This window comes from Bos javanicus, chromosome 22, assembly GCF_032452875.1.
Source record: "Bos javanicus breed banteng chromosome 22, ARS-OSU_banteng_1.0, whole genome shotgun sequence".
Taxonomy (NCBI): domain Eukaryota; kingdom Metazoa; phylum Chordata; class Mammalia; order Artiodactyla; family Bovidae; genus Bos; species Bos javanicus.
In genome coordinates this window covers 43,693,232-43,715,973 of record NC_083889.1, presented here as the reverse complement: position 1 = coordinate 43,715,973, position 22,742 = coordinate 43,693,232, and the positions used below count along the sequence as shown (strand labels likewise).

General features: G+C 37.3%; 1 protein-coding gene and 1 pseudogene across 15 annotated transcripts in view; one reads left to right on the top strand and one right to left on the bottom strand.

Annotated features, from left to right (window-relative positions):
- The window catches only part of DNAH12 (dynein axonemal heavy chain 12), a 191,444-nt gene that overhangs the window by 145,393 nt on the left and 23,309 nt on the right, over positions 1-22,742 (bottom strand). For 14 of the 15 annotated variants that reach the window (XM_061396580.1, XM_061396577.1, XM_061396583.1 and 11 more), the window contains 7 exons: positions 11,893-12,082; positions 10,997-11,069; positions 10,244-10,402; positions 9,842-10,037; positions 8,083-8,271; positions 5,304-5,460; positions 3,825-3,916 (listed from right to left, as the gene is read on the bottom strand). In XM_061396580.1, coding sequence (XP_061252564.1) covers positions 3,825-3,916; positions 5,304-5,460; positions 8,083-8,271; positions 9,842-10,037; positions 10,244-10,402; positions 10,997-11,069; positions 11,893-12,082 — 1,056 coding nt within the window. Of the gene's footprint in view, positions 1-3,824; positions 3,917-5,303; positions 5,461-8,082; positions 8,272-9,841; positions 10,038-10,243; positions 10,403-10,996; positions 11,070-11,892; positions 12,083-22,742 lie in introns of those variants that run through there. The other variant, XM_061396582.1, reaches the window with a different exon arrangement.
- Positions 17,113-17,549, top strand: LOC133235287 (NADH dehydrogenase [ubiquinone] 1 beta subcomplex subunit 4-like; annotated as a pseudogene).

Below are 22,742 nucleotides of genomic sequence, written 5' to 3'. Positions count from 1 at the left end.
CAGTTGAACTGACAGCACCAGAATAAGGAGAACAGATGGCCCTTTATCCTCAAAGGCCATCACCCATTTTTTCCTGGGATGTAATTAACAGATACGGAAAATAAAAGGTCTGGATCAAAGAAAATATGACACATTGGAAACAATGCAAATGTCTGAACAGAGTTCAGTAACCTTTGCAGTAATACTAAACAGTCTAAAATACATAAAACTAGAATTCCAGAATTGAAGGAAGGAGACAAATTTTTTAAAATGAAGCAATAATGTGTGAATATTTTCCAAGTTTGATAACAACTATACAGATCTAAGGATCTCAATCTTCTCAACAGGAAGGAATATAAAAGAAACAACAAAAAAGCACTTCACAATCTAATAGCTGAGAAGCAACAAAAAAGAGAAAATCTTAAAAGAAGTCATATTTTTAAAATTACAGAAAGAAACCCAGAGAAGACTTCCAACATGACAACGTGAGGAGTTCTGTGGACATGGTCCCCAGTGAAAGTGGTGAATATTAAAGTGCGTTAGTTGCTCAGTTGCATCCGACTCTTTGCAATCTCATGGACTGTAGCCCGCCAGGCTCCTCTGTCCATGGAATTCTCCAGGCCAGAATACTGGAGTGGATTGCTCTTCCCTTCTCCAGGGGATCTTCCTGACTCAGGGATCAAACCCAAGACTCTTGCATTTCAGGCAGATTCTTTTCTGTCTGGGTCACCAGGGAAGAGCCTCTGGAGAAGGGAATGGCTATCCCCTCTAGTATTCTGGCCTGCAGAATTCCATGGACAAGAGCCTAGCGGGCTACAGTCCATGAGATTGCAAAGAGTCGGACGCAACTGAGTGACTAACACATTATTTTAAAAACAAAGATTTAATTTTAAACCACTGAAAATGGTCATAAGAGTATACAGAAAATGAACAAACATCTATTGGTGAAACTTTATGAAAATTTAGAAGGAAAAGTGAGAATCTGTGGTATTTAAACCTGGATTTCTCCCTCCCACCCTGCTGCCAGCTCAGAATGTGGAAACTCCACTCCAGACAAGTGCAGTCAAGAACAGAGGGCTCCCTCACCACCCAGGTTTCAGTTGGATGGCTTAACTGGTTTTGTTAAAGCTAGGTTCTTGGTGAAAGTAATTGGAAGGTGGGAACTCCCTTGTACCACACAAATACCACTCATGGAAGGGAGGGTCGATCTTGGTCATGGTACCACTGAGAATACTGAGACACCAATCACACTTGCCCTCGCTGGGAAGGTGGCAGCTCCATAGCAGAAAAGAGACAAGGCTAACCTCAGGTTAGTACTCTCTACTCCACTGAGTCTGGGCTTCCCAGATGGCACTAGTGGTAAAGAACCTGCCTCCAATACAGGAGACACCGGAAATTCGAGTTCAGTTCCCTGGGTTGGGAAGATGCCCTGGAGAACATCATGGCAACCCACTCCAATATTCTTGCCTGTAAAATCCCATGGACAGAGGAGCCTGGCAGACTACAGTCCACAGGGTCTCAAAGAGTCAGACATGACTGAAGTGACTTAGAATGCACACACTCCATTAAGTGCTCGACTTCTTCAGTGGGATTGTCACTGAGAGAAGCCTATCACTATCCCCATTCCCAGCTCCAAGGCCTTGGCTCAGATATTTTGCCTGGAAGTGAAGGAGAAGCATGTCATAAAATAGATAGCTCCTAATCTTTTCCCAAAGGAATTGACTTCAGTTGCAATAGAACATGGAAAAATTCAAGCCTAACTGTGCCCTCAAAAACAGTGGAGGTTGTGGCAAGGAGCAACTGTGAGGAAGGTTCAGTGATTTGGTGAAGATTCCGGCTAAATCATACACCAGCTAGTTTGTTTGAGAGAAAGAGCCAGGGAAGGAGACTGTTGGTACGATCCCTCCTGGGATAGAATAACCACCAAACACTGACTCTGGCAACTGCTTTTTCAAGGGAGTCTGAATTTGATTACAGTAGAGCAAGTTATACCTCTATGGAATTGTTGAAAACAATACAGCAATTAACCAGCAGTATGTGAAGACTAACAGCTATGTATAGCCAGAGAAAGAGAGAAGAAAGACATTTGAAACCATAGCCTTTCCAGGATGACTTTCGGCATACCCAACACTGTGGCTCCCTGAGGAGCAACACTTGGTACTTTAGAGGTTGTGGGGAGCAAAACAGACTTCACTAAAATAATTTGCCCAGTCTCTTAACAAATAAACAAGCTAATAAAAATAGCAAACTGGAAGAGAGACCAGTGCCTGGAGTTGCTACAGTATATTACCTAAAATGTCCGGATTCCAACAGAAAATTATGAGATATACAAAGAAACAAGAAAGCAGGACCCATACATTGGTAAAACAAAACAAAATAAAAAAACACAGTCAGGGACTTAGCGTTCCAGTGGTTAAGACCTGAGTTTCCAATGTAGAGGCCATGAAAGATTCCCACAGGATGGTTGAAGATCCCATGTGCCACAGCTAAGACCCAAAGCAGCCAAATAAATAAATAAAAATAAATATTTTGTAAAAATATTAATGGAATTTTTCACAGAACTAGAACACAATTATTCTAAAATTTGTACAGAAACACAAAATACCTAGATATTGTATTCCTAACTACCTATTCTTCAGCTGTACATGTGTACTCAGTCACTCAGTTGTGTCCAACTCTTTCCCAGCCCATGAAATGTAGCCCCACCAGGCTCCTCTATTCATTCTTCAGCCATTTGGGGTTTATTCAACGTTCTCTGAACACCTCTAAATACTTTTGGCCCTGTCTTATGTTACATTGGAGAGGGCAACAGCACCCCACTCCAGTACTCTTGCCTGGAAAATCCCATGGGCGGAGGAGGCTGGTAGGCTGCAGTCCATGGGGTCGAGAAGAGTCGGATACAACTGAGGGACTTCACTTTCACGCATTGGAGAAGGCAATGGCAACCCACTCCAGTGTTCTTGCCTGGAGAATCTCAGGGACGGGGGAGCCTGGTGGGCTGCTGTCTATGGGGTCGCACAGAGTCGGACACGACTGAAGTGACTTAGCAGTAGCAGTAGCAGTATGTTACATTTCCTCTCTTCTTCACCTATAAACTATTTCAAAGCCCAGCCCACTTTTCACTTTTTCTAGAAATCTTCATCAATTTACTGACGCAAAAGTAGCCATTCCTTCTTCTGAGGTTCCATACCATTTTGTCCCTATCTCCATTCTAGTACTAATTTCAATATATTACAGTTGGGCTTCCCTGGTAGCGCAGTTAGTAAAGAATCCTCTTGCAATGTAGGAGACCCCAGTTCAATTACTGGATCGAGAAGATCCCCTGGAGAAGGGATAGGCTACCACTACAGTATTCTTGGGCTTCCCTTGTGGCTCATCTCATAAAGAATCCGCCTGCAATGAGGGGAGACCTGGGTTCAATCTCTGAATTGGGAAGATCCCCTGGAGAAGGGAAAGGCTGATATTCTGGATTGGAGAATTCCATGGACTGTATAGTCCATGGGGTGGCAGAGTCGGACACGACTAAGCAACTTTCACTTTCACAGTTGTTATTTCTATGTCTGGTTTCCATGTTCAATATAAGCTCTTGAGGATAATGTTTATATATTATTTATTTTTGCATAACCAAAATATTGCTGTATGTCTGAATGTGATGAAAAGTATTTTTGTTGAATCAATGAATGAGCTAAATGAATAAGGGAATTATTAGATGAACATATGAGTTTACTAGAATGATGTTTTGAATAAGAAATCCTATTAACTCAGACCGATGCATTTATTTTTTAGAATAAAAAATCTTAACTTTAAAAATAAATTCAAAAAAGCATTAATGAATTAACACATACCTTTGTGTATTCATCAAAAGTATGATCCTCTGCCTGAAAAGTCTCTATCAGCTTAACAGCAGTCCCATCAATGAGCCAACTGTACTTTTCAACTGAAAATTAATAATCTAATTTAAATCTCAGTTACACTCTTTTAAAAAGATAAAGTACTTTTTATATAGTCATAGACTAAAGTAGCCTACTTAATTAAATATTATTAATAGACTAATAACATACATTAACATGAATAGATGTAATAACATAAAATAAACCTAACAAGCAAACCAGATTAAAAGTAGACTTTTAAAATAAAAATAATAGTTTATATAAAATAACTTAGAGGTACAGATAAAGCTTCCTTGGTGACTCAGACAATAAAGAATCTGCCTGTAATATGGGAGACCTGAGTTCAATCCTTGGGTTGGGAAGATCCCTTGGAGAAGGGAATGACTACCTACTCCAGTATTCTTGCCTGGAGAATTCCATAAACAAAGAAGCCTGAGCCTGGTGGGCTACAGTCCATGGGGTCACAAAGAGTCGCACACAACTGAGTGAATAACATTTTTCAACACTACTCTGAACTAATGCTTTTAAGGGCTTCCCAGATGGTGCAGTAGTTAAGAATCTGCCTGCCAATGCAGGAGATGCAGGTTCAATCCCTGGGTCAGGAAGATTCCCTGGAGTAAAAAATGGCAACCCACTTCATTTTTCTTGCCTGGAGAATTCCCTGGACAGAGGAGCCTGGAGAGCTACAGTTCATGGGCTTGCAAAGAGTCGGACGTGACTGAGTGACTAACACTTTCACAGATAAGCCAGTTAATAAAAGGTTCTGGTTAATAGAATGTCAAATAACAACTATTTATCTTGACACCATAACATACTGACCCCATAACATACTTGAGATGATTAAGCTGAAATTGTTAGAAATTACCTTGCTTTTGGAGAAGGCAATGGCACCCTACTCCAGTACTCTTGCCTGGAAAATCCCATGAATGGAGGAGCCTGGTAGGCTGCAGTCCATGGGGTCGCTAAGAGTCAGACACGACTGAGCGACTTCACTTTCACTTTTCACTTTCATGCACTGGAGAAGGAAATGGCAACCCACTCCAGTGTTCTTGCCTGGAGAATCCCAGTGATGAGGGAGCCTGGTGGGCTGCCGTCTATGGGGTCGCACAGAGTCGGACACGACTGAAGTGACTTAGCAGCACCTTGCTTTTGCCCTTGATTTAACTTTCTGCTTATATCAACATCCTTTCTCTCTATGTTTTGACTTTATGACTCTGCTCCAGTTAATATTCACCCTTTGGACTGAATAACAGAATTCAAGTTTCTTGCGTTTGATCCATGACTCTGTCAGAAACCATGCCTATGCTTACTTCTTGCTCTCTCTGGTCTTTCATAACAGATCCAGACAACCAAATATCTGACAAAATTCTAGTAAAAATAAAATGGCATTTTTTTATCACAAAAAAAGAGATATAATATTTGTGTCATATATACCGTATGTCTCATAATGTTTTCTTGCGCCTTCTAAGTTACAATGCACCGCCACCTTCAGCTTATCAAGAGCCCATTGTAACACATGTTCAGGAAGTTCTGTGTCAAGATTCACAGGTGTTGAAGTTCCCGATAGCCAAGAGGGTACTGTTTGGACATTCTAACAGATATAAAAATGACAATTCATGAAATAAATATCTGTACAGTTGATCTATATGTAGATCTTATCAGATCAGATCAGTCGCTCAGTCGTGTCTGACTCTTTGCGAGCCCATGAGTCGCAGCACGCCAGGCCTCCCTGTCCATCACCAACTCCCGGAGTTCACTCAGACTCACGTCCATCAAGTCAGTGATGCTATCCAGCCATCTCATTCTCTGTCGTCCCCTTCTTCTCCTGCCCCCAATCCCTCCCAGCATCAGAGTCTTTTCCAATGAGTCAACTCTTCGCATGAGGTGGCCAAAGTACTGGAGTTTCAGCTTTAGCATCATTCCTTCCAAAGAAATTCCAGGGCTGATCTCCTTCAGAATGGACTGGTTGGATCTCCTTGCAGTCCAAGGGACTCTCAAGAGTCTTCTCCAACACCACAGTTCAAAAGCATCAATTCTTCGGTGCTCAGCCTTCTTCACAGTCCAACTCTCACATCCATACATGACCACAGGAAAAACCATAGCCTTGACTAGACGAACCTTTGTTGGCAAAGTAATGTCTCTGCTTTTCAATATGCTATCTAGGTTGGTCATAACTTTCCTTCCAAGGAGTAAGCGTCTTTTAATTTCATGATTGCAGTCACCATCTGCAGTGATTTTGGAGCCCAGAAAAATAAAGTCTGACACTGTTTCCACTGTTTCCCCATCTATTTCCCATGAAGTGGTGGGACCGGATGCCATGATCTTCGTTTTCTGAATGTTGAGCTTTAAGCCAACTTTTTCACTCTCCACTTTCACTTTCCTCAAGAGGCTTTTTAGTTCCTCTTCACTTATATTATACTTAAATTAATTTCAGGTTTCAATGGTCCAGGAAAAGATAACTTGATGCAAAATAATGATTTAAAATATAAAACCTTAGTTGACTTAGTTTTTTATCATTCACCAAATCTCTATAAGGAATTATAATGTTGAAGTGATTATATTAGAAAGCTCTAGAAAGAACACACATCACTTGGATCTTGTCCTTAAGAAGTTCACAACTCAATAGGGAACATGAAACACATAAAATATCGATTTGTAAATATGTATATATTCATACTACAACATAAAAATTAATATATATATATTAATTCATAACTACAATAAGTTCTAAAAAGAAAAATGTCATCTCAAGCCAGGAAACTTTCTCAAAGAGAAAGCACTTTTAACTTACAAAAATTTGGAGGATTAAAAGAAAACAACAAGTTATGTACATATACAGTTTATAGAGCTTATATTCAACTAAAAAGTTTTAAGAAGAGCCATATGACATCACCTTTATGGCAGAAAGCAAAGAAGAACTAAAAAGCCTCTTGATGAAAGTGAAAGAGGAGAGTGAAAAAGCTGGCTTAAAACTCAATATTCAAAAAACTAAGATCATGGCATCCGGTCCCATCACTTCATGGCAAATAGATGGGAGAAACAATGGAAACAGTGACAGACTTTACTGTTTTGGGCTCCAAAATCACTGCAGATGGTGACTACAGCCATGAAATTAAAAGATACTTGCTCCTTGGAAGAAAAGCTATGACTAACCTGTGAAGTTGCTCAGTCATGTCTGACTCTTTGTGACCCCATGGACTGTAGCCTACCAGGTTCCACCATCCATGGGATTTTCCAGCAAGAATACTGGAGTGGGTTGCCATTTCCTTCTCCAGGAGATCTTCCTGACCCAGGGATTAACCTGGGTCTCCCACATTGTAGGCAGACACTTTACTGTCTGAGCCACCACCTAGACAGCACATTTAAAAGAAGAGACATTAGTTTGCCAACAAAGGTCCATCTAGTCAAAGGTATGGTTTTTCCAGTAGTCATGTATGGATGTGAGAGTTGGACTGTGAAGGCTGAGTGCTGAAGAATTGATGTTTTTGAACTGAAGTGTTGAAGAAGACTCTTGAGAGTCCCTTGGACTGCAAGAAGATCTAACCAGTCACTTCTAAAGGAAATCAGTCCTGAATATTCATTGGAAGCACTGATGCTGAAGCTGAAGCTCCAATACTTTGGCTACCTGATGCGAAGAACTGGCTCACTGGAAAAGACCCTAATGCTGGGGAAGACTGAAGGCAGGAGGAGAAGGGGACAATGAAGGATGAGATGGTTGGATGGCATCACCAACTCGATGGACGTGAGCTTGAGCAAGCTCTGGTAGTTGGTGATGGACAGGGAAGTCTGGTGTGCTGCAGTCCACCAGGTTGCAAAAAGTTGGACACGGCTGAGCAACTGAACTGAACTGAAAGAAATCTGATGAGTAGAGTCACAGATGTAGGAAAAAAGCTTTTGGCTATTAGAGGGTAAGGAGGGATAAAGTAAGAGGTTGGGATTGACATATACACACTAATACAAATATGTATGTATATGCATATATTTATATATAATAGATAACTAATGAGGACCTCTGTATAGCACAGGGAACTCTACTCAGTACTCTGTAATGATACACATGGAGAAATAATCTTAAAAAAAAAAAGTGCATATACGTATATGTATAACTGATTCATTTTGCTGTACATTTGAAACTAACAACATTGTAAATCAACTATACTCCAATAAAACATTTTTTTAAAAAGAAACCCAATGAATAAGGATAAAGACTTACCTGCAGAGCTTCAGCTATTCGCTCAACCAAACCAAAGACAACATCTTCCAAATCTTGAAAAGTAGGATAAAATTCCATTTTATCATCATCAAGAGTCAATTCCATCTTAAATATGGGCAGCCTTCGTTGATCTTCTGGGTCAAAGAGTTTTACAAATCCTTCTACAGTTCTCTTTAAGAGATCTTTTAGCTGCATGATACCATAAGTTATTACTACTTCAGAAAGTACAAACCTTTAACTAAAAGTTTAAACCAGTGAGCAATTGCCTATAATTAATTCATTTTACCAATCCATTTAGTCCTGAAAATTATCTTCATTCAGCACAATATGTTCTTAATACAGTTTAAAATAGAACAATATATGAAAACTTTAATTTTTCTATAGAATATCAACAGTCTTAAAATGGCAACTTAGAATCTTCCACATTCTTCAGTAATTTTGTCCCTGGTACAAAAAAAGTTCCAGAAGACCCAACAGCATGGTAAAGACTGAGGGGTGGAGGGGCCTAAAACCCACTTTGGGGAGTGTCATGAGGTGATGGGCTTCCCTTGTGGCTCAGCTTGTAGAGAATCTGTCTGCAATGCAGGAGACCTGGGTTCCATCCCTGGGTTGGGAAGATCCCCTGCAGAAGGGAAAAGCTACCCACTCCAGTATTCTGGCCTGGAGAATTCCATGGACTATATAGTCCATGGGGTCACAAAGAATCAGACACGACTGAGCAACTTTCACTTTTCACTTTTACTTTCATGAGATATGTATTTGGGGCAAGTGAGAGTGACGTACTAATGCTAGCTCCTACAATTACAAGAGCTAATTGTTAAACATTCAAGAATTCTGTGAGCCAGATACTAAACTCTTGGATGCCTGAAAATCACCATGGTAGGAATATTTATACCATGGAAATTGGCAAACACTACAAATCAGGGGTTCTTCTCCTGGAGCATCAGATTTCCAGCATACCATTACTTGAGACTGAAGCCACTGGAACTTAGAAATGTGCACTATAAGTTACTAAAGGATGAATAATACTTTCTTATATATAACCAATTATTAGAAATGTAAACAAAGTAGACAAACATAGATTTAAATAACCTTCACAACATTTTTCATCTCTTAACTTCTTATCATTTAATCATAGTCCTCTTAAGAGGATAAAGGTAAAAAGGAAATCATGTATATTCATTACAGTGTTACATACCAGATTCATATATATATATGTGTATACATGTATATATATGCCTTTAAAAAGGCAAAATTTATGGAATCTTTGGAGATCTTTACAAAAAGGAAAACTTTTTATTAAAAACTATTTTTCTAGGGTTATATTTTTACAATAGTAAAAATTCAAGGAGCCAATAAAATAATTGTATAAAATTCATATCCTCTGTCATTTAAAAATGATCAATAACATTTCAAATCAAGATTTTATTAAGAACAAAATGATAATAAATTAACCTAGAATTTCATAAGTTCAAAAATACATTCTCTAGGATAATCCTTTTATTAATTTTCTTTAATAAAGCTATAGATAATTAGCTTATAGCCTTTAAACATGAGTCCAGTAATCACTTATAATATTGACACATACTTCTAGAGTTACCTCTCATTTTACACTGCTTCCAGAAATGAAGTATTGTTTAGTTAAACTAGTAAAAGTCTCTCTTACTTTATTTCAAAATAATTATATAGCACTATACCTCATAAAATGCTAAATTAACTTTAATAACATTATCATTTAAAATATACATAATCTATTTACCTGATTTGACATAAGTGTGGAAACGCAGTTATAAAATGCATCCAGTTTCTCAGGTTTAATGCCTTCTAGTGCCTCCTTCTTGGTAAAGAGATTTATAACCTTTGGATACCAAGTGTTCATTATCTTCTCTTCTGCCTTTCTAGCTTGTATTGATAAATCATTTCTTAGTGATTCACAATCAATGGGGCCTTTACCTCTATTTATGAGAAAAAAAAATGATTTAAAGCAAACAAACTGGTCATGATACAAAATGAGTGAAGCAAGTAAGATAAGCTAAAAACTTTTTAAATGTAAAAACTCCTAAATATTTATCAGTTATAAAACTTATATAGTCAAAAATATAAAGACTCAAGCAGAAGACATTCAAATTTTAAATGTTAATTAATAAATATGGGCTTTTACCTAATTCCAGTTAAGTCTAGCAAAACTGTATTGGCAAATGTTGTATAACCAAGGTCCAGTAACATTTTCATGGTTGGATGAACAATGTGCAAATTAGCTAATATTTGGTTTCTTGTCTGCAGATAGTTAGAATGCCAAGGCTTAGAATAATCCAGGCCTCTGGAAAAACAAAACACTGTATCAAACAGAATTCAAATGACACATTCTAAATTTTAGTAAGTAATACTTATGGCATAGAATTAGTATCAAAGTGAGAAGAGGGGATTGAGAAGAGAGAAATGGGGTCAGCAATGGGAAACTTAGTAGATAAGCATGATCAAGGTCTTGAGAGTTCATTATCTTCAGAGAGAATAAAGAGATCATTGGTGCCTAAGGAAGGCTGATGGGCCATGCATGAGTTCCTTAACTTCCACTGCGCTCTGGCTCAGTCACCCTACATAAACAAACTTGGTCCTTAGAATTGGGGAGATGAGATGGAGAAATCTGTCTGGCATACTCCAAGGTTTACTTATGAAAGACCAAGTTGAGTTATACACCTATAAAGGTTCTCATAAGTGTATCATCAACAACTAGGTAAGTCCAATGTAGAGGATATATTTAGGGGAGGGAAAAACAGTATTACAGTTCTTTTACATGTTTTCAAAACACTTTTGAGCTTCATAATTTTAGCCTTGAATGTAAGATTGATCAGTTTATTTTCAGTCTGTTATCAAAACCTAGATGCAGTAACTGTTTTTTAAAAGATTTACTCACACAGGGGATTCAGGTATAGGGCCACCTTCATCTTCAAGCCAATTAATATCAGGTCTCACAAGAACACTTCTCACTAAAAAAAAAGAAAAACAGTATTTTATAGATAGATAAATACTTCTTGAAAATCTTTGCAAGACCTACTGAAATCAAAGTTTCAACTTTTGATAATGAGTAGTATAGTTTAATATACATCAAAATGAGTATAAGAAAAAAGTCCCTTGTTTGAAACAAAATTAAGCTTTTGGTATTTTGGCCCTACTTTGAATGTGAATTTAAATACAGTAAAGCTTTAATAAGTCCTCAACTATTTTCATCTTATCTATACCAAGGTCACTGGCATAACTTAAAAAATAAATCCAATTAAAAATTTCAAAGGTTATTTCTCTAATAAATCTCCCCAAACACACTAATAATTTCTTACAATCCTATAAGTAGCAAAACTACAACCATAAAGACAAAGTAAAAAGTTAAAAAACTATTAGTTAATAAGCACATTAAAAATCACACACAAAAAACTGAAGTCACTCAGTCATGTCCTACTCTTTGTGACCCCATGGACGGTAGCCTACCAGGCTCCACTGTCCATGGGATTTTCCAGGCAAGAATACTGGAGTGGGCTGCCATTTCCTTCTCCAGGGGAATCTTCCCAATCCAGGGATCGAACCCGGGTCTCCTGCATTGCAGACAGACGCTTTACCATCTGAGCCACGAGGGAACACAAAAAGTGCCCTTAAAAACGGTGCCCATGAATTACAAAGATTTGATTAGATTATAGGCTCAAAATTAAAACTCTAAAAATACATTCAGCTAAACATATGTTTATTATACATATTTCTGCTTTTGATTGGGATAGGCAGGGGAACAAGTAAGCTTGGTGTGTGTTAAATGCTACTTACCCAAATATCTCTTCATGCTTTTTTCAAAATCACGTGACACCTCGTTTATGAGACTTTGAACAAGTTCTTCTTGTTCTTTCCCTTCCTTCAAAGACTCAGGTACCAGCATTAACATGTGATCCAGCCATTCCTGCTGAATAGGTACTATCGGACTACTCTCTACACATTGCTTCAAATAAATATAGTTGAACTGAGAATATAATAAGAAAAACATAAATGTTCTAAGTGGCGTACCCTTTCAATGATATATGTGCAAATGTAGCACTTTGGAATAAAAATATTATAAAAAATAACATGCTTTTAGAATAAAAATATTTTACCCCAAAGTACGACCTACAAAGAAACTATGTTATATATTTATTTATGATGAGTTCTCTCCAAACTAATGTTTTTAGTATACTCTTCACTTTTCAAGGCAAAACAAAGATCCTTTGTCTAACTTACTATTCCTTCATTTAACAAATATTCATTAATTCAACAAATATAAAGGTATTGTTCCAAATGCTCAGGATATAGTAGTAAACAAAGCCCCAATCTCTTGGAGATAATATTCTGGTACAATAGCATCATAATATAATTTCATAAATTCTCCCATAAGAAAGAGTTGTCTGACAAAAACAGACATAAACAAATGGAAAGATAGTACCTGAGCTTGGTAAAGATGTTTTAACATCACAAAAATTTTAATTTGTTCCCCAATTTAATGCAATACCAATAAAAGTATCTACACACATTTTTAAGGAACTGGACAAGTTGAGCCTAAAGTTCAAGTAGAAAAATAAACATGTGAGAATAGCAAAGAAATCCCTGAGAAAGAAAATTTACAAAGAAGAACCTGTCTTAGGAGACATTAAAACATACTATAAAGTCTCCCTAATGAGAATAGTGTGATATAGGCACATGAATAGACCACTGGAAAAAAAAAAAAAGAAAGTCCAGAAATAGATACAACACACAGGAAAATGTAGCGTATAATAAATGTAGCACCCCAAATCACTGAAGCAAAGATGATTTTAATAAATATTTCTGGAACAACTGGTCAGCCATTTGGAAAAAGATTAACAGATATACAGAAGAATAAATTCCACATAGATTAGGAATTAACTGAAACAATAAAACTATATAAGGCCTAGAAAAAATTGATAAAATTCTTCTACATTTGAGTGTAGGGGAAAACTTCATAACTATGATTCAAATTCCAGGTATAGAAAAGAAAAAAATAATTAACAAATTCTGACTGCATAAAATTAAAATGCTTTCATGACAAAAACCCATCATAATAAAATAGGTCAAAAGATAGCTGACAATCTGGGAGAAAATATTTGCAACATATATCTCAAATAAAATGGAAAGAATGCTTAAAAATCTAGGAGATGAGTAAAACTTGAGGACATTATGCTAAATGAAATAAGGCAATGACAAAAAATACCTTATGGGCATCTAGGTTGCTTCCATGTCCTGGCTATTATAAACAGTGCTGCGATGAACACTGGGGTACACGTGTCTCTTTCCCTTCTGGTTTCCTCAGTGTGTATGCCCAGCAGTGGGATTGCTGGATCATAAGGCAGTTCTATTTCCAGTTTTTTAAGGAATCTCCACACTGTTCTCCATAGTGGCTGTACTAGTTTGCATTCCCACCAACAGTGTAAGAGAGTTCCCTTTTCTCCACACCCTCTCCAGCATTTATTGCTTGTAGACTTTTGGATCGCAGCCATTCTGACTGGCGTGAAATGGTACCTCATAGTGGTTTTGATTTGCATTTCTCTGATAATGAGTGATGTTGAGCATCTTTTCATGTGTTTGTTAGCCATCTGTATGTCTTCTTTGGAGAAATGTCTATTTAGTTCTTTGGCCCATTTTTTGATTGGGTCATTTATTTTTCTGGAGTTGAGCTGTAGGAGTTGCTTGTATATTTTTGAGATTAGTTGTTTGTCCGTTGCTTCATTTGCTATTATTTTCTCCCATTCTGAAGGCTGCCTTTTCACCTTGCTAATAGTTTCCTTTGTTGTGCAGAAGCTTTTAAGTTTAATTAGGTCCCATTTGTTTATTTTTGCTTTTATTTCCAATATTCTGGGAGGTGGGTCATAGAGGATCCTGCTGTGATGTATGTCAGAGAGTGTTTTGCCTATGTTCTCCTCTAGGAGTTTTATAGTTTCTGGTCTTACGTTTAGATCTTTAGAAAGAAAAACACCAATACAGTATACTAACACATATATATGGAATTTAGAAAGATGGTAACAATAACCCTGTGTACAAGACAGCAAAAGAGACACCGATGTATAGATCAGTCTTATGGACTCTGTGGGAGAGGGAGAGGGTGGGGAGATTTGGGAGAATAGCATTGAAACATGTATAATATCATGTATGAAACAAGTCACCAGTCCAGGTTCGATGCACGGTACTGGATGCTTGGGGCTGGTGCACTGGGACGACCCAGAGGGAGGGTAGGGGAGGGAGGAGGGAGGAGGGTTCAGGATGGGGAACGCGGGTATACCTGTGGCGGATTCATTTCGATATTTGGCAAAACTAATACAATATTGTAAAGTTTAAAAATAAAATAAAAAAAAATACCTTATGATTTCAATTATATGAGGTATTTAGAGTAGTCAAATACATAAAACAAAAAATAGAATGGTACTTGGCAGGGACTAGGGGGAGAAGGAAATGGGGAGTGTTTAATGAGTGTAGAGTTTCAGTTTTGCAAGATGAAAATATTCTGGAGATTGGTTGCACAACAGTGTGAAAATACTTAATACCACAGAACAGTATACTTTAAAATAGTTAAGATGGTAAATTTTATGTTCAGATCAGATCAGTCGCTCAGTCGTGTCCAACTCTTTGCGACCCCATGAATCCCAGCACGTCAGGCCTCCCTGTCCATCACCAACTCCCAGAGTTCACTCAGACTCACATCTATTGAGTCAGTGATGCCATCCAGCCATCTCATCCTCTGTCGTCCCCTTCTCCTCCTGCCCTCAATCCCTCCCAGCATCAGAGTCTTTTCCAATGAGTCAACTCTTCACATGAGGTGGCCAAAGTACTGGAGCTTCAGCTTTAGCATCATTCCTTCCAAAGAAATCCCAGGGCTGATCTCCTTCAGTATGGACTGGTTGGATCTCCTTGCAGTCCAAGGGACTCTCAAGAGTCTTCTCCAACACCACAGTTCAAAAGCAGCAATTCTTCGGCACTCCGCCTTCTTCACAGTCCAACTCTCATATCCATACATGACCACAGGAAAACCATAGCCTTGACTAGACGAACCTTTGTTGGCAAAGTAATGTCTCTGCTTTTCAATATGCTATCTAGGTTGGTCATAACTTTCCTTCCAAGGAGTAAGCGTATTTTAATTTCATGGCTGCAGTCACCATCTGCAGTGATTTTGGAGCCCAGGAAAATAAAGTCTGACATGGTTTCCACTATTTCCCCATCTATTTCCCATGAAGTGGTGGGACCGGATGCCATGATCTTCGTTTTCTGAATGTTGAGCTTTAAGCCAACTTTTTCACTCTCCTCTTTCACTTTCATCAAGAGGCTTTTGAGTTCCTCTTCACTTTCTGCCATAAGGGTAGTGTCATCTGCATATCTGAGGTTATTGATATTTCTCCCGGCAATCTTGATTCCAGCTTGTGTTTCTTCCAGTCCAGCGTTTCTCATGATGTACTCTGCATATAAGTTAAATAAACAGGGTGACAATATACAGCCTTGACGTACTCCTTTTCCTATTTGGAACCAGTCTGTTGTTCCATGTCCAGGTCTGACTGTTGCTTCCTGACCTGCATACAAATTTCTCAAGAGGCAGATCAGGTGGTCTGCTATTCCCATCTCTCGAAGAATTTTCCACAGTTTATTGTGATCCACACAGTCAAAGGCTTTGGCATAGTCAATAAAGCAGAAATAGATATTTTTCAGGAACTCTCTTGCTTTTTCTATGATCCAGAGGATGTTGGCAATTTGATCTCTGGTTCCTCTGCCTTTTCTAAAACCAGCTTGAACATCAGGAAGTTCACGGTTCACATATTGCTAAAGCCTGGCTTGGAGAATTTTGAGCATTACTTTACTAGCATGTGAAATGAGTGCAATTGTGTGGTATGCGTATTTTATTACAATTTTTTAAAGTTTTAAATAAAAGTTAGGGTAAAATACATAGAAAAATAAATAGGAAGATATGAACCACAATTTCACAATAAAAATATTAACAAAAATGGCTCTTAACCATACGAAAAGGTGTTTGATCTTCATAATTAGAGAAAGCAAATTTAAACTACATTGAGATACCATTTGTCACCTTTAGGACTGACACAAAATAAAAAATATGACCCCTATATTCTGTGGTAAGACTATGGTGAATCAAGCATTCTCACAAGCTGCAAGTAGGAACACAAACCGGCACAAACCTTCTTGAGAGAAATTTTGCAGTTTCTAACTAAACTACATATTGATCCAGAAGTCCCACTTCTAGAAATTGAAAATACACATCCAACAATATGAAAACACACTTACACAAGGTTATTCATTGCAACAGAATGCTAGAAATATTTGAGAGCGGCTGAATAAATAACACACTGGTGTGTTCTGTGCAGCAATAAAAATGAATGAGGAAATCAAGTAGCACATCTTAAGCCTTAAACTTACACAATGTTACGTGTCGATTACATCTCAATAAAGCTGGGAGAAAATGTAGATCTATAAATGTATATGGGGGGATTTCTGGGGTGTACTGTGAAGTTAAAATGCAAAAGAATATAGTATGATGCATTTTGTGTAAGATAAAAAGGAAAACAAGAACATTTATCTGTTTCTTCATGAAATATTAAACACAGAAAGGATAAACCAGAAATCAACATCATCAGTTATTTTAAAGGGAGTAGGTTGTAACAGAGAGAAAGTACTGGGGGGAGGAACAGGGTAGAAGGATGAAGGATGCGTCTTTGAGTATAGATTTGGATGCAGTTCTGACTTTAAAATATGCTATTGTTTCACATACTCAAAAACATGAATAAAGAAAATTAGTAAGGATGAGAGGAAAAAGCCAAAATGAAAAAGAAACAAATGAACCTAAGTGGATTTCAAATTAAAAACACAGCCACATTGAAAGGAGTATAGAACTAACCAAACTAATTTTTGAACACAGTATTTTGATATATGCCTTCAAGCTAAGTACATAAAACTATAGACAAATATTGAACTACAGTGAGTAGATTTCTCACATGAGTTAGCAATTTAAAAACTGTTTAGGTGCCGGGTCATCAAGATGTCGTTCCCCAAGTACAAGCCATCGCGCTTGGCCAGCCTACCTACTACCCTCGACCCAGCTGAATACGACATATCTTCTGAAACCCGGAAAGCACAAGCTGAACGGTTGGCCATAAGATCCCGGCTTAAACAGGAGTACCAGCTTCAGTACTACGACCCTAGTCGCCGAGGGGTTATCGAAGATCCTGCCTTGGTTCGTTGGACCTAGGCAAGATCAGCAAATATCTATCCTAATTTCAGACCCAATACCAAGACCTCCCTCTTAGGAGCTCTGTTTGGAATTGGGCCCCTCATCTTCTAGTATTATGTTTTCAAAACTGACAGAGATAGGAAAGAAAAACTTATCCAGGAAGGAAAATTGGATCGAACATTTAACATCTCATATTAAGTCTGACAATGATGTCTATATTGTCCTATTGTTCAAATAAATCAATTAATCATTAAAAAAAAAAAAACTGTTTACCTGTGTTATAGAATTTAGTAAAATAAGTAAATATATTATGGTTCATAAAATTCATGTTTCTGGATGTGAGAAAAGGGAGTAACAAACATGCAAAGAGGGAAGGCCAGAACTCTGTGATTTTGAATTGGAATAGGAGGCATCAGCATAAATTCAAGGCTTTCAAGATAGATGACAGAGGGAAGGATGGATGGGTAGATAGGAAGATAGATAATTTCCTGGCTCTTTCTGTTGAAGGAACCAAGAAGCAACCACATCTCAGTTACATAGTTTACACTTATGCCCCAATTTCTAAATGCCATTCTCTACTAAAAAAGATCCAAGAATCCTTGGAGAAATGACGATTTCAGGATTAGAACAGGAAAAGTACTGTATAAGGCCAGAACATCTTATTGTGTTGATGGGATAAGCTAAAAAGAACATAAGAGGCAACTTGATGTGCTCCCAGTGGCCAAATCTGGGGCAGCTGAACATCAAAATAGACCACAATAACAACACATTAATTCAATAGCTAAAATAAGACTCCATAGTGCACACATACTAAGTTGCTTCAGTTGTGTCCAACTATTTTCGACCCTTTGGACTGTAGCCCACAAGGCTCCTCTATCCATGGAATTCTCCAGGCAAGAATACTGAAGTGGGTAGTCATTCCCTTCTCCAGGAGATCCTCCCAACCCAAGTACTGAACCCACGTCTCTTACATCCCCTGCATTGGCAGGCAGGTTCTTTACCATTAGCTCCACCTGGGAAACCATAGCCCATATACTGATATATAAATGAATGAGTGAAGAAAGAAAAAAGACCAAGTTCTTCCTTAATACAAAATTCCAACTAAAAAATATACAAAGAATGGTGAGAAAATTACTATCTGGCAACCACCATAGAAATCATTGTTGCAGGCAAGAATGTTACTATTATGAGAACAAGTGAATATACAGGAGAATACTTTGTACTCTTTTTACAATTTTTTATAAGTCTGAAATTATTTCAAAATAAGAAGTTTTTAAGGAATGGCCTGGTTGGACATTTTTTCACCTAATTTAAATTATTTTTCAATTAGTTGCTTGCTCAAAATTTTTCTAGAGAGTTATTTTCTATGTCTATTCCACTAATACGCTGCTTGATCTTAAAAGTCTTGCAGTGGTCCCCAATCTCTTAACAGACTGACTCTGTCTAGTTATGAAACTGATCTTCTCCTCACTCTTTCTCTTTCCTCTCTCCCTAGGTGACTTCACCTAGTCTCATGACCATAAATATAAACTGTATATATTGATGTGTTCTAAATCTTTATCTCTAGAATTCAGTTCTTTCTGAAATACTCAGAATAGCCAAAAGACATCCCTTCATCTCCTAGTTTCTAATCAGATTAGAAAACAGATCAGAAACTCAGTTTTCAAATATATATTTGATGCTTACAACTGGAATATACATTCTTCCTTCAGCAAAAAGATATCCGATTTTTCTAAGTGAAACCACGTGTTTCAAAGTTTCTTTTGAAAACTTCCTACTTTAGGTCCCCACTGTAGTCTCTTCATACTTCTGTCAAAATACCTGTTGTATTTAATTGAACATAATTATTTATATTTTTTAATTCAATAAGCATTTATTGAGTATTCACTATTGGTACTCAATAACATAGTTGTTAAAGACACAAAGATGTTCAAACAGAAGCAATTCCTAGCCTCAAAACTAGAAAATAGATCACTGTAATACATAAAAAGATCAAGGGAATACCTGAAACAATGTGCTAAGTAAAATAACAAAAATAAGCAGAGTATTAACATAATAGGAGCAAATCAGAAGTCATCTATCCAAACTCATTGGAATAGGTAGACTTCCTGGGGATGATAACTGAGCTGAAGTAGATACAGCCAGGTAAAAGGAAGCATGGATGGTGAGAGGATGTGCCAGGCAAAAGCAGTGTGGTGAGAAATGATATATTTCCTCAAGGATGAATAAGCCAGTCTGTGTTGGTGAAGCATAAGATATGATAGAGAGAGTGGCAAGAGGAGAGGCAAGAGAATAGGTAGGAGTCACATTACAGAAAGCTTTACATGCACATTAAGATTTAATTCTATGGTTACGGGAAGCCAATGATGGTTGCTATAGTCAAGGCAAAAGATGAAGGCCCAATCTAAGGCTAGGGCAAGAAGAGGACTAATTGGAAAAATATTCATAGCATTCAGGGACTAACTATATGGCAGGTGAGCAGTGGGAAAGGGGGAAAAAGAAGTTAAGACACTGGTGCTTCAGTCATGAGTGAATGGATAAATAGTGATAATTAGAATAAAGAATAAAGGGGAATAGAAGCCTTATGGAAGAAACTGGTAAGTTCATTTTTTCTGACATGTTGAATTTGAGGTATTTGTGCATCAAAATCTATGGGAGTCATCAAAATATGAAAGGTACTTGAAATAAGAAGAGAATCATCCAGGAAGATTCAAGGAAAGAATAGCAAGCCACAGAGAGACAAGGAAGAGAAATCCATGAAGACGACAGGGAAACAATATTTAGAGAACCAGAAAAATAAGTATAAGGGCATTTAAAAGAAATGAATATTCAGCAGTGTCAAAAAGTCAGCTAGAATTGTCACTATTTCTTTTTTAGCCATTCTAACTGGTACGTAGTGATTAACTTGTCATAACTTTAATTTACATTTCCCCAATAGTTAATGACATTGAGCACTTGGTGTGCTTATTTGCCATCCATATATCGTCTTTGGTAGAATGTCTCTCCATGTCTTTTACTCATTTTCTAATTGGATTACTTTTATACTGTTTTGAGAGTTCTTAAATATTTTAAATTCAAATCGTTTGTTGGATATGTGATTTGTCAAAAAGTTACTGCAATATGTAGCATGTTTTTTCATCTTCTTAACAGAGTCTTTCACATAGAATAGTTTTTAATTTTGATGACACATATTGTTGTTGTTTTAGTCACTAAGTCACGTTCTACTTTGCAACCCCATGGATTGTAGCCTGCCAGGTTCCTCTGTCCATGGAATTCTCCAGGCAAGAATAATGGAGTGGGTTGCCATTTTCTTCTCCATGATGACATATAATTTAGTGCTTTTTCCATGGATTGTGCTATTTAAAATTGAGATATAGTTGATTTACAATATATATTAATTTCAGATGTACAACATAATGATTAAAAATGTTTATAGACTACACTCCATATAAAGTTTTTATAAAATATTAGCAATATTCCCTGTGCTGTACAATGTATCCTTATAGCTTTTTTATATACAGTAGTTTGTACCTCTTAATCCTCTACCCCTGTCTTGCTCCTCCTCCCTTTCCTCTCCCCACTGGCAACCACTAGTTCGTTCTCTGTATCTGTGACTCTGTTTCTGTTTTGCTATGTTCCTTCGTTTATTTTTTTAGATTCCACATATAAGTGAAAACATACAATATTTATCTTTCTCTGCTTGACTCATTTCACTTGGTGTTGTAAATGGAAATTTTTCATTCTTTTACATGGCTATCGTAAATAATACTACTATCAACATTAGAGTGCATTTATCTTTTTGACTTAGTGTTTTTGTTTCCTTAGGACATATACCCAGAAATGGAATTGCTGGGTCACATGGTAGTTCTATTTTTAGTTTTTTGGAGAACCGCCACAGCTTCCCATAGTGGCCACGCAAATTTATGTTCCCACCAGCAGTGTACAAATGTTCCCTTTCTCTACATCCTCACCAACACTGGTTGTTTGTGGTCTTTTTAATGACAGCCATTCTGACAGGTATGGCATGCTATCTCATTGTGGTTTTCATTTATATTTCTCTGATGAGTGAACAAATATTGAGCATGTTTTCATGTGCCTATTGGCCATCTGTATGTCTTCTTTGGAAAAACGTCCATTCAGGTCTTCTGCCCATTTTTTAATCAGGTCTTTAAAAATAGTTATTTATTTGGTGGCATCAGGTCTTAGTTGTGGCATGCGGGCTTAGTTGCCCCACTGCGTGCGGGCTCTTAGTTCTCAGCCCAGGGACTGAACTCGTGTTCCCTGCATTGGAAAGCAGATTCTTAACCACTGGACCAGCAGGGAAGTGCCAGGCTGTTTATTTTTTTGATATCGAGTTGTATGAGCTGTTTATATGCATTATCAGTCACATAATTTGCAAATATTTTCTCCCATTCAGTAGGAATATTTTCATTTTGTTGATGGTTTTGCCGTGCAAAAGTTTTTAAGTTTAACTAGGACCTATTTATTTTTGCTTTTGCTTTCTTTGCCTTAAGAGACAGATCCTAAAAAATATTGCTGTTATTTATATGAATGAGTGTTCTGCCTATATTATCTTCTAGGAGTTTTATGGTTTCCAGTCTTACATTTAGGGCCTTAATATGAATTGTGCTTTTGATGTCATGTCTAAGAATTCTTTGCCTATTCCTAGATATTCTTCTAAAAGTTTTTTTAATAGTTTTGTTTTACATTTAAATCTATGATCAATTTTTAGTTAACTTTTGTTCAAGGTGCAAAGTTTAGGCTGAGGTTTGAAGGTTTTTGTTGTTTATTTCTTTCCTTGTTTTCTTTTTTAATGAGTGTCCAATTGCTCCACTCCATTTGTTGAAAAGATTATCCTTTTTCCATTGAACTGATTTTTTGCACTTCTGTCAGAAACAACTGTTTATAGCTGTGTGGGTCTATTTCTGAGTCATCTATTCTGTTACATTGATAACAAGTATTCAATTATGTAAAAATAAAAGGTTTTTAAAAGTTACCTGGAGGTCTAGGGAGAGAAATATTGGAAAACATCCTTTCGGTTTGGCAACTAGTGGTCATTAGTGAAATTAGTGATGAAGTGGTGAAGTTCCTAGAAGCCAGATTGCCAAGAGCAGTGGCTTTAAGCGTGAATGATTATTTTATACCCAGCTACCTACTTCGGATTGTAAGACACTAAAGGCAAAAACTGTAGATGAAAAAATGAGGATGTTAAACACATACACCCAAAAATAACTTGCCATTCACCCAGCCCCACATTAAATATTTATAAATGTTTTGGAGTTGTTTTTACTAGGGTTCTTACACCTAGTAAAGGGACAAATCCACAACCAAAGTCTCTAGAAAAGTTGGGAGGCAGAGGGAGGAGAAGAAAACTTTAAAAGACAGAAAAACTTGAAATAGCTAAAAT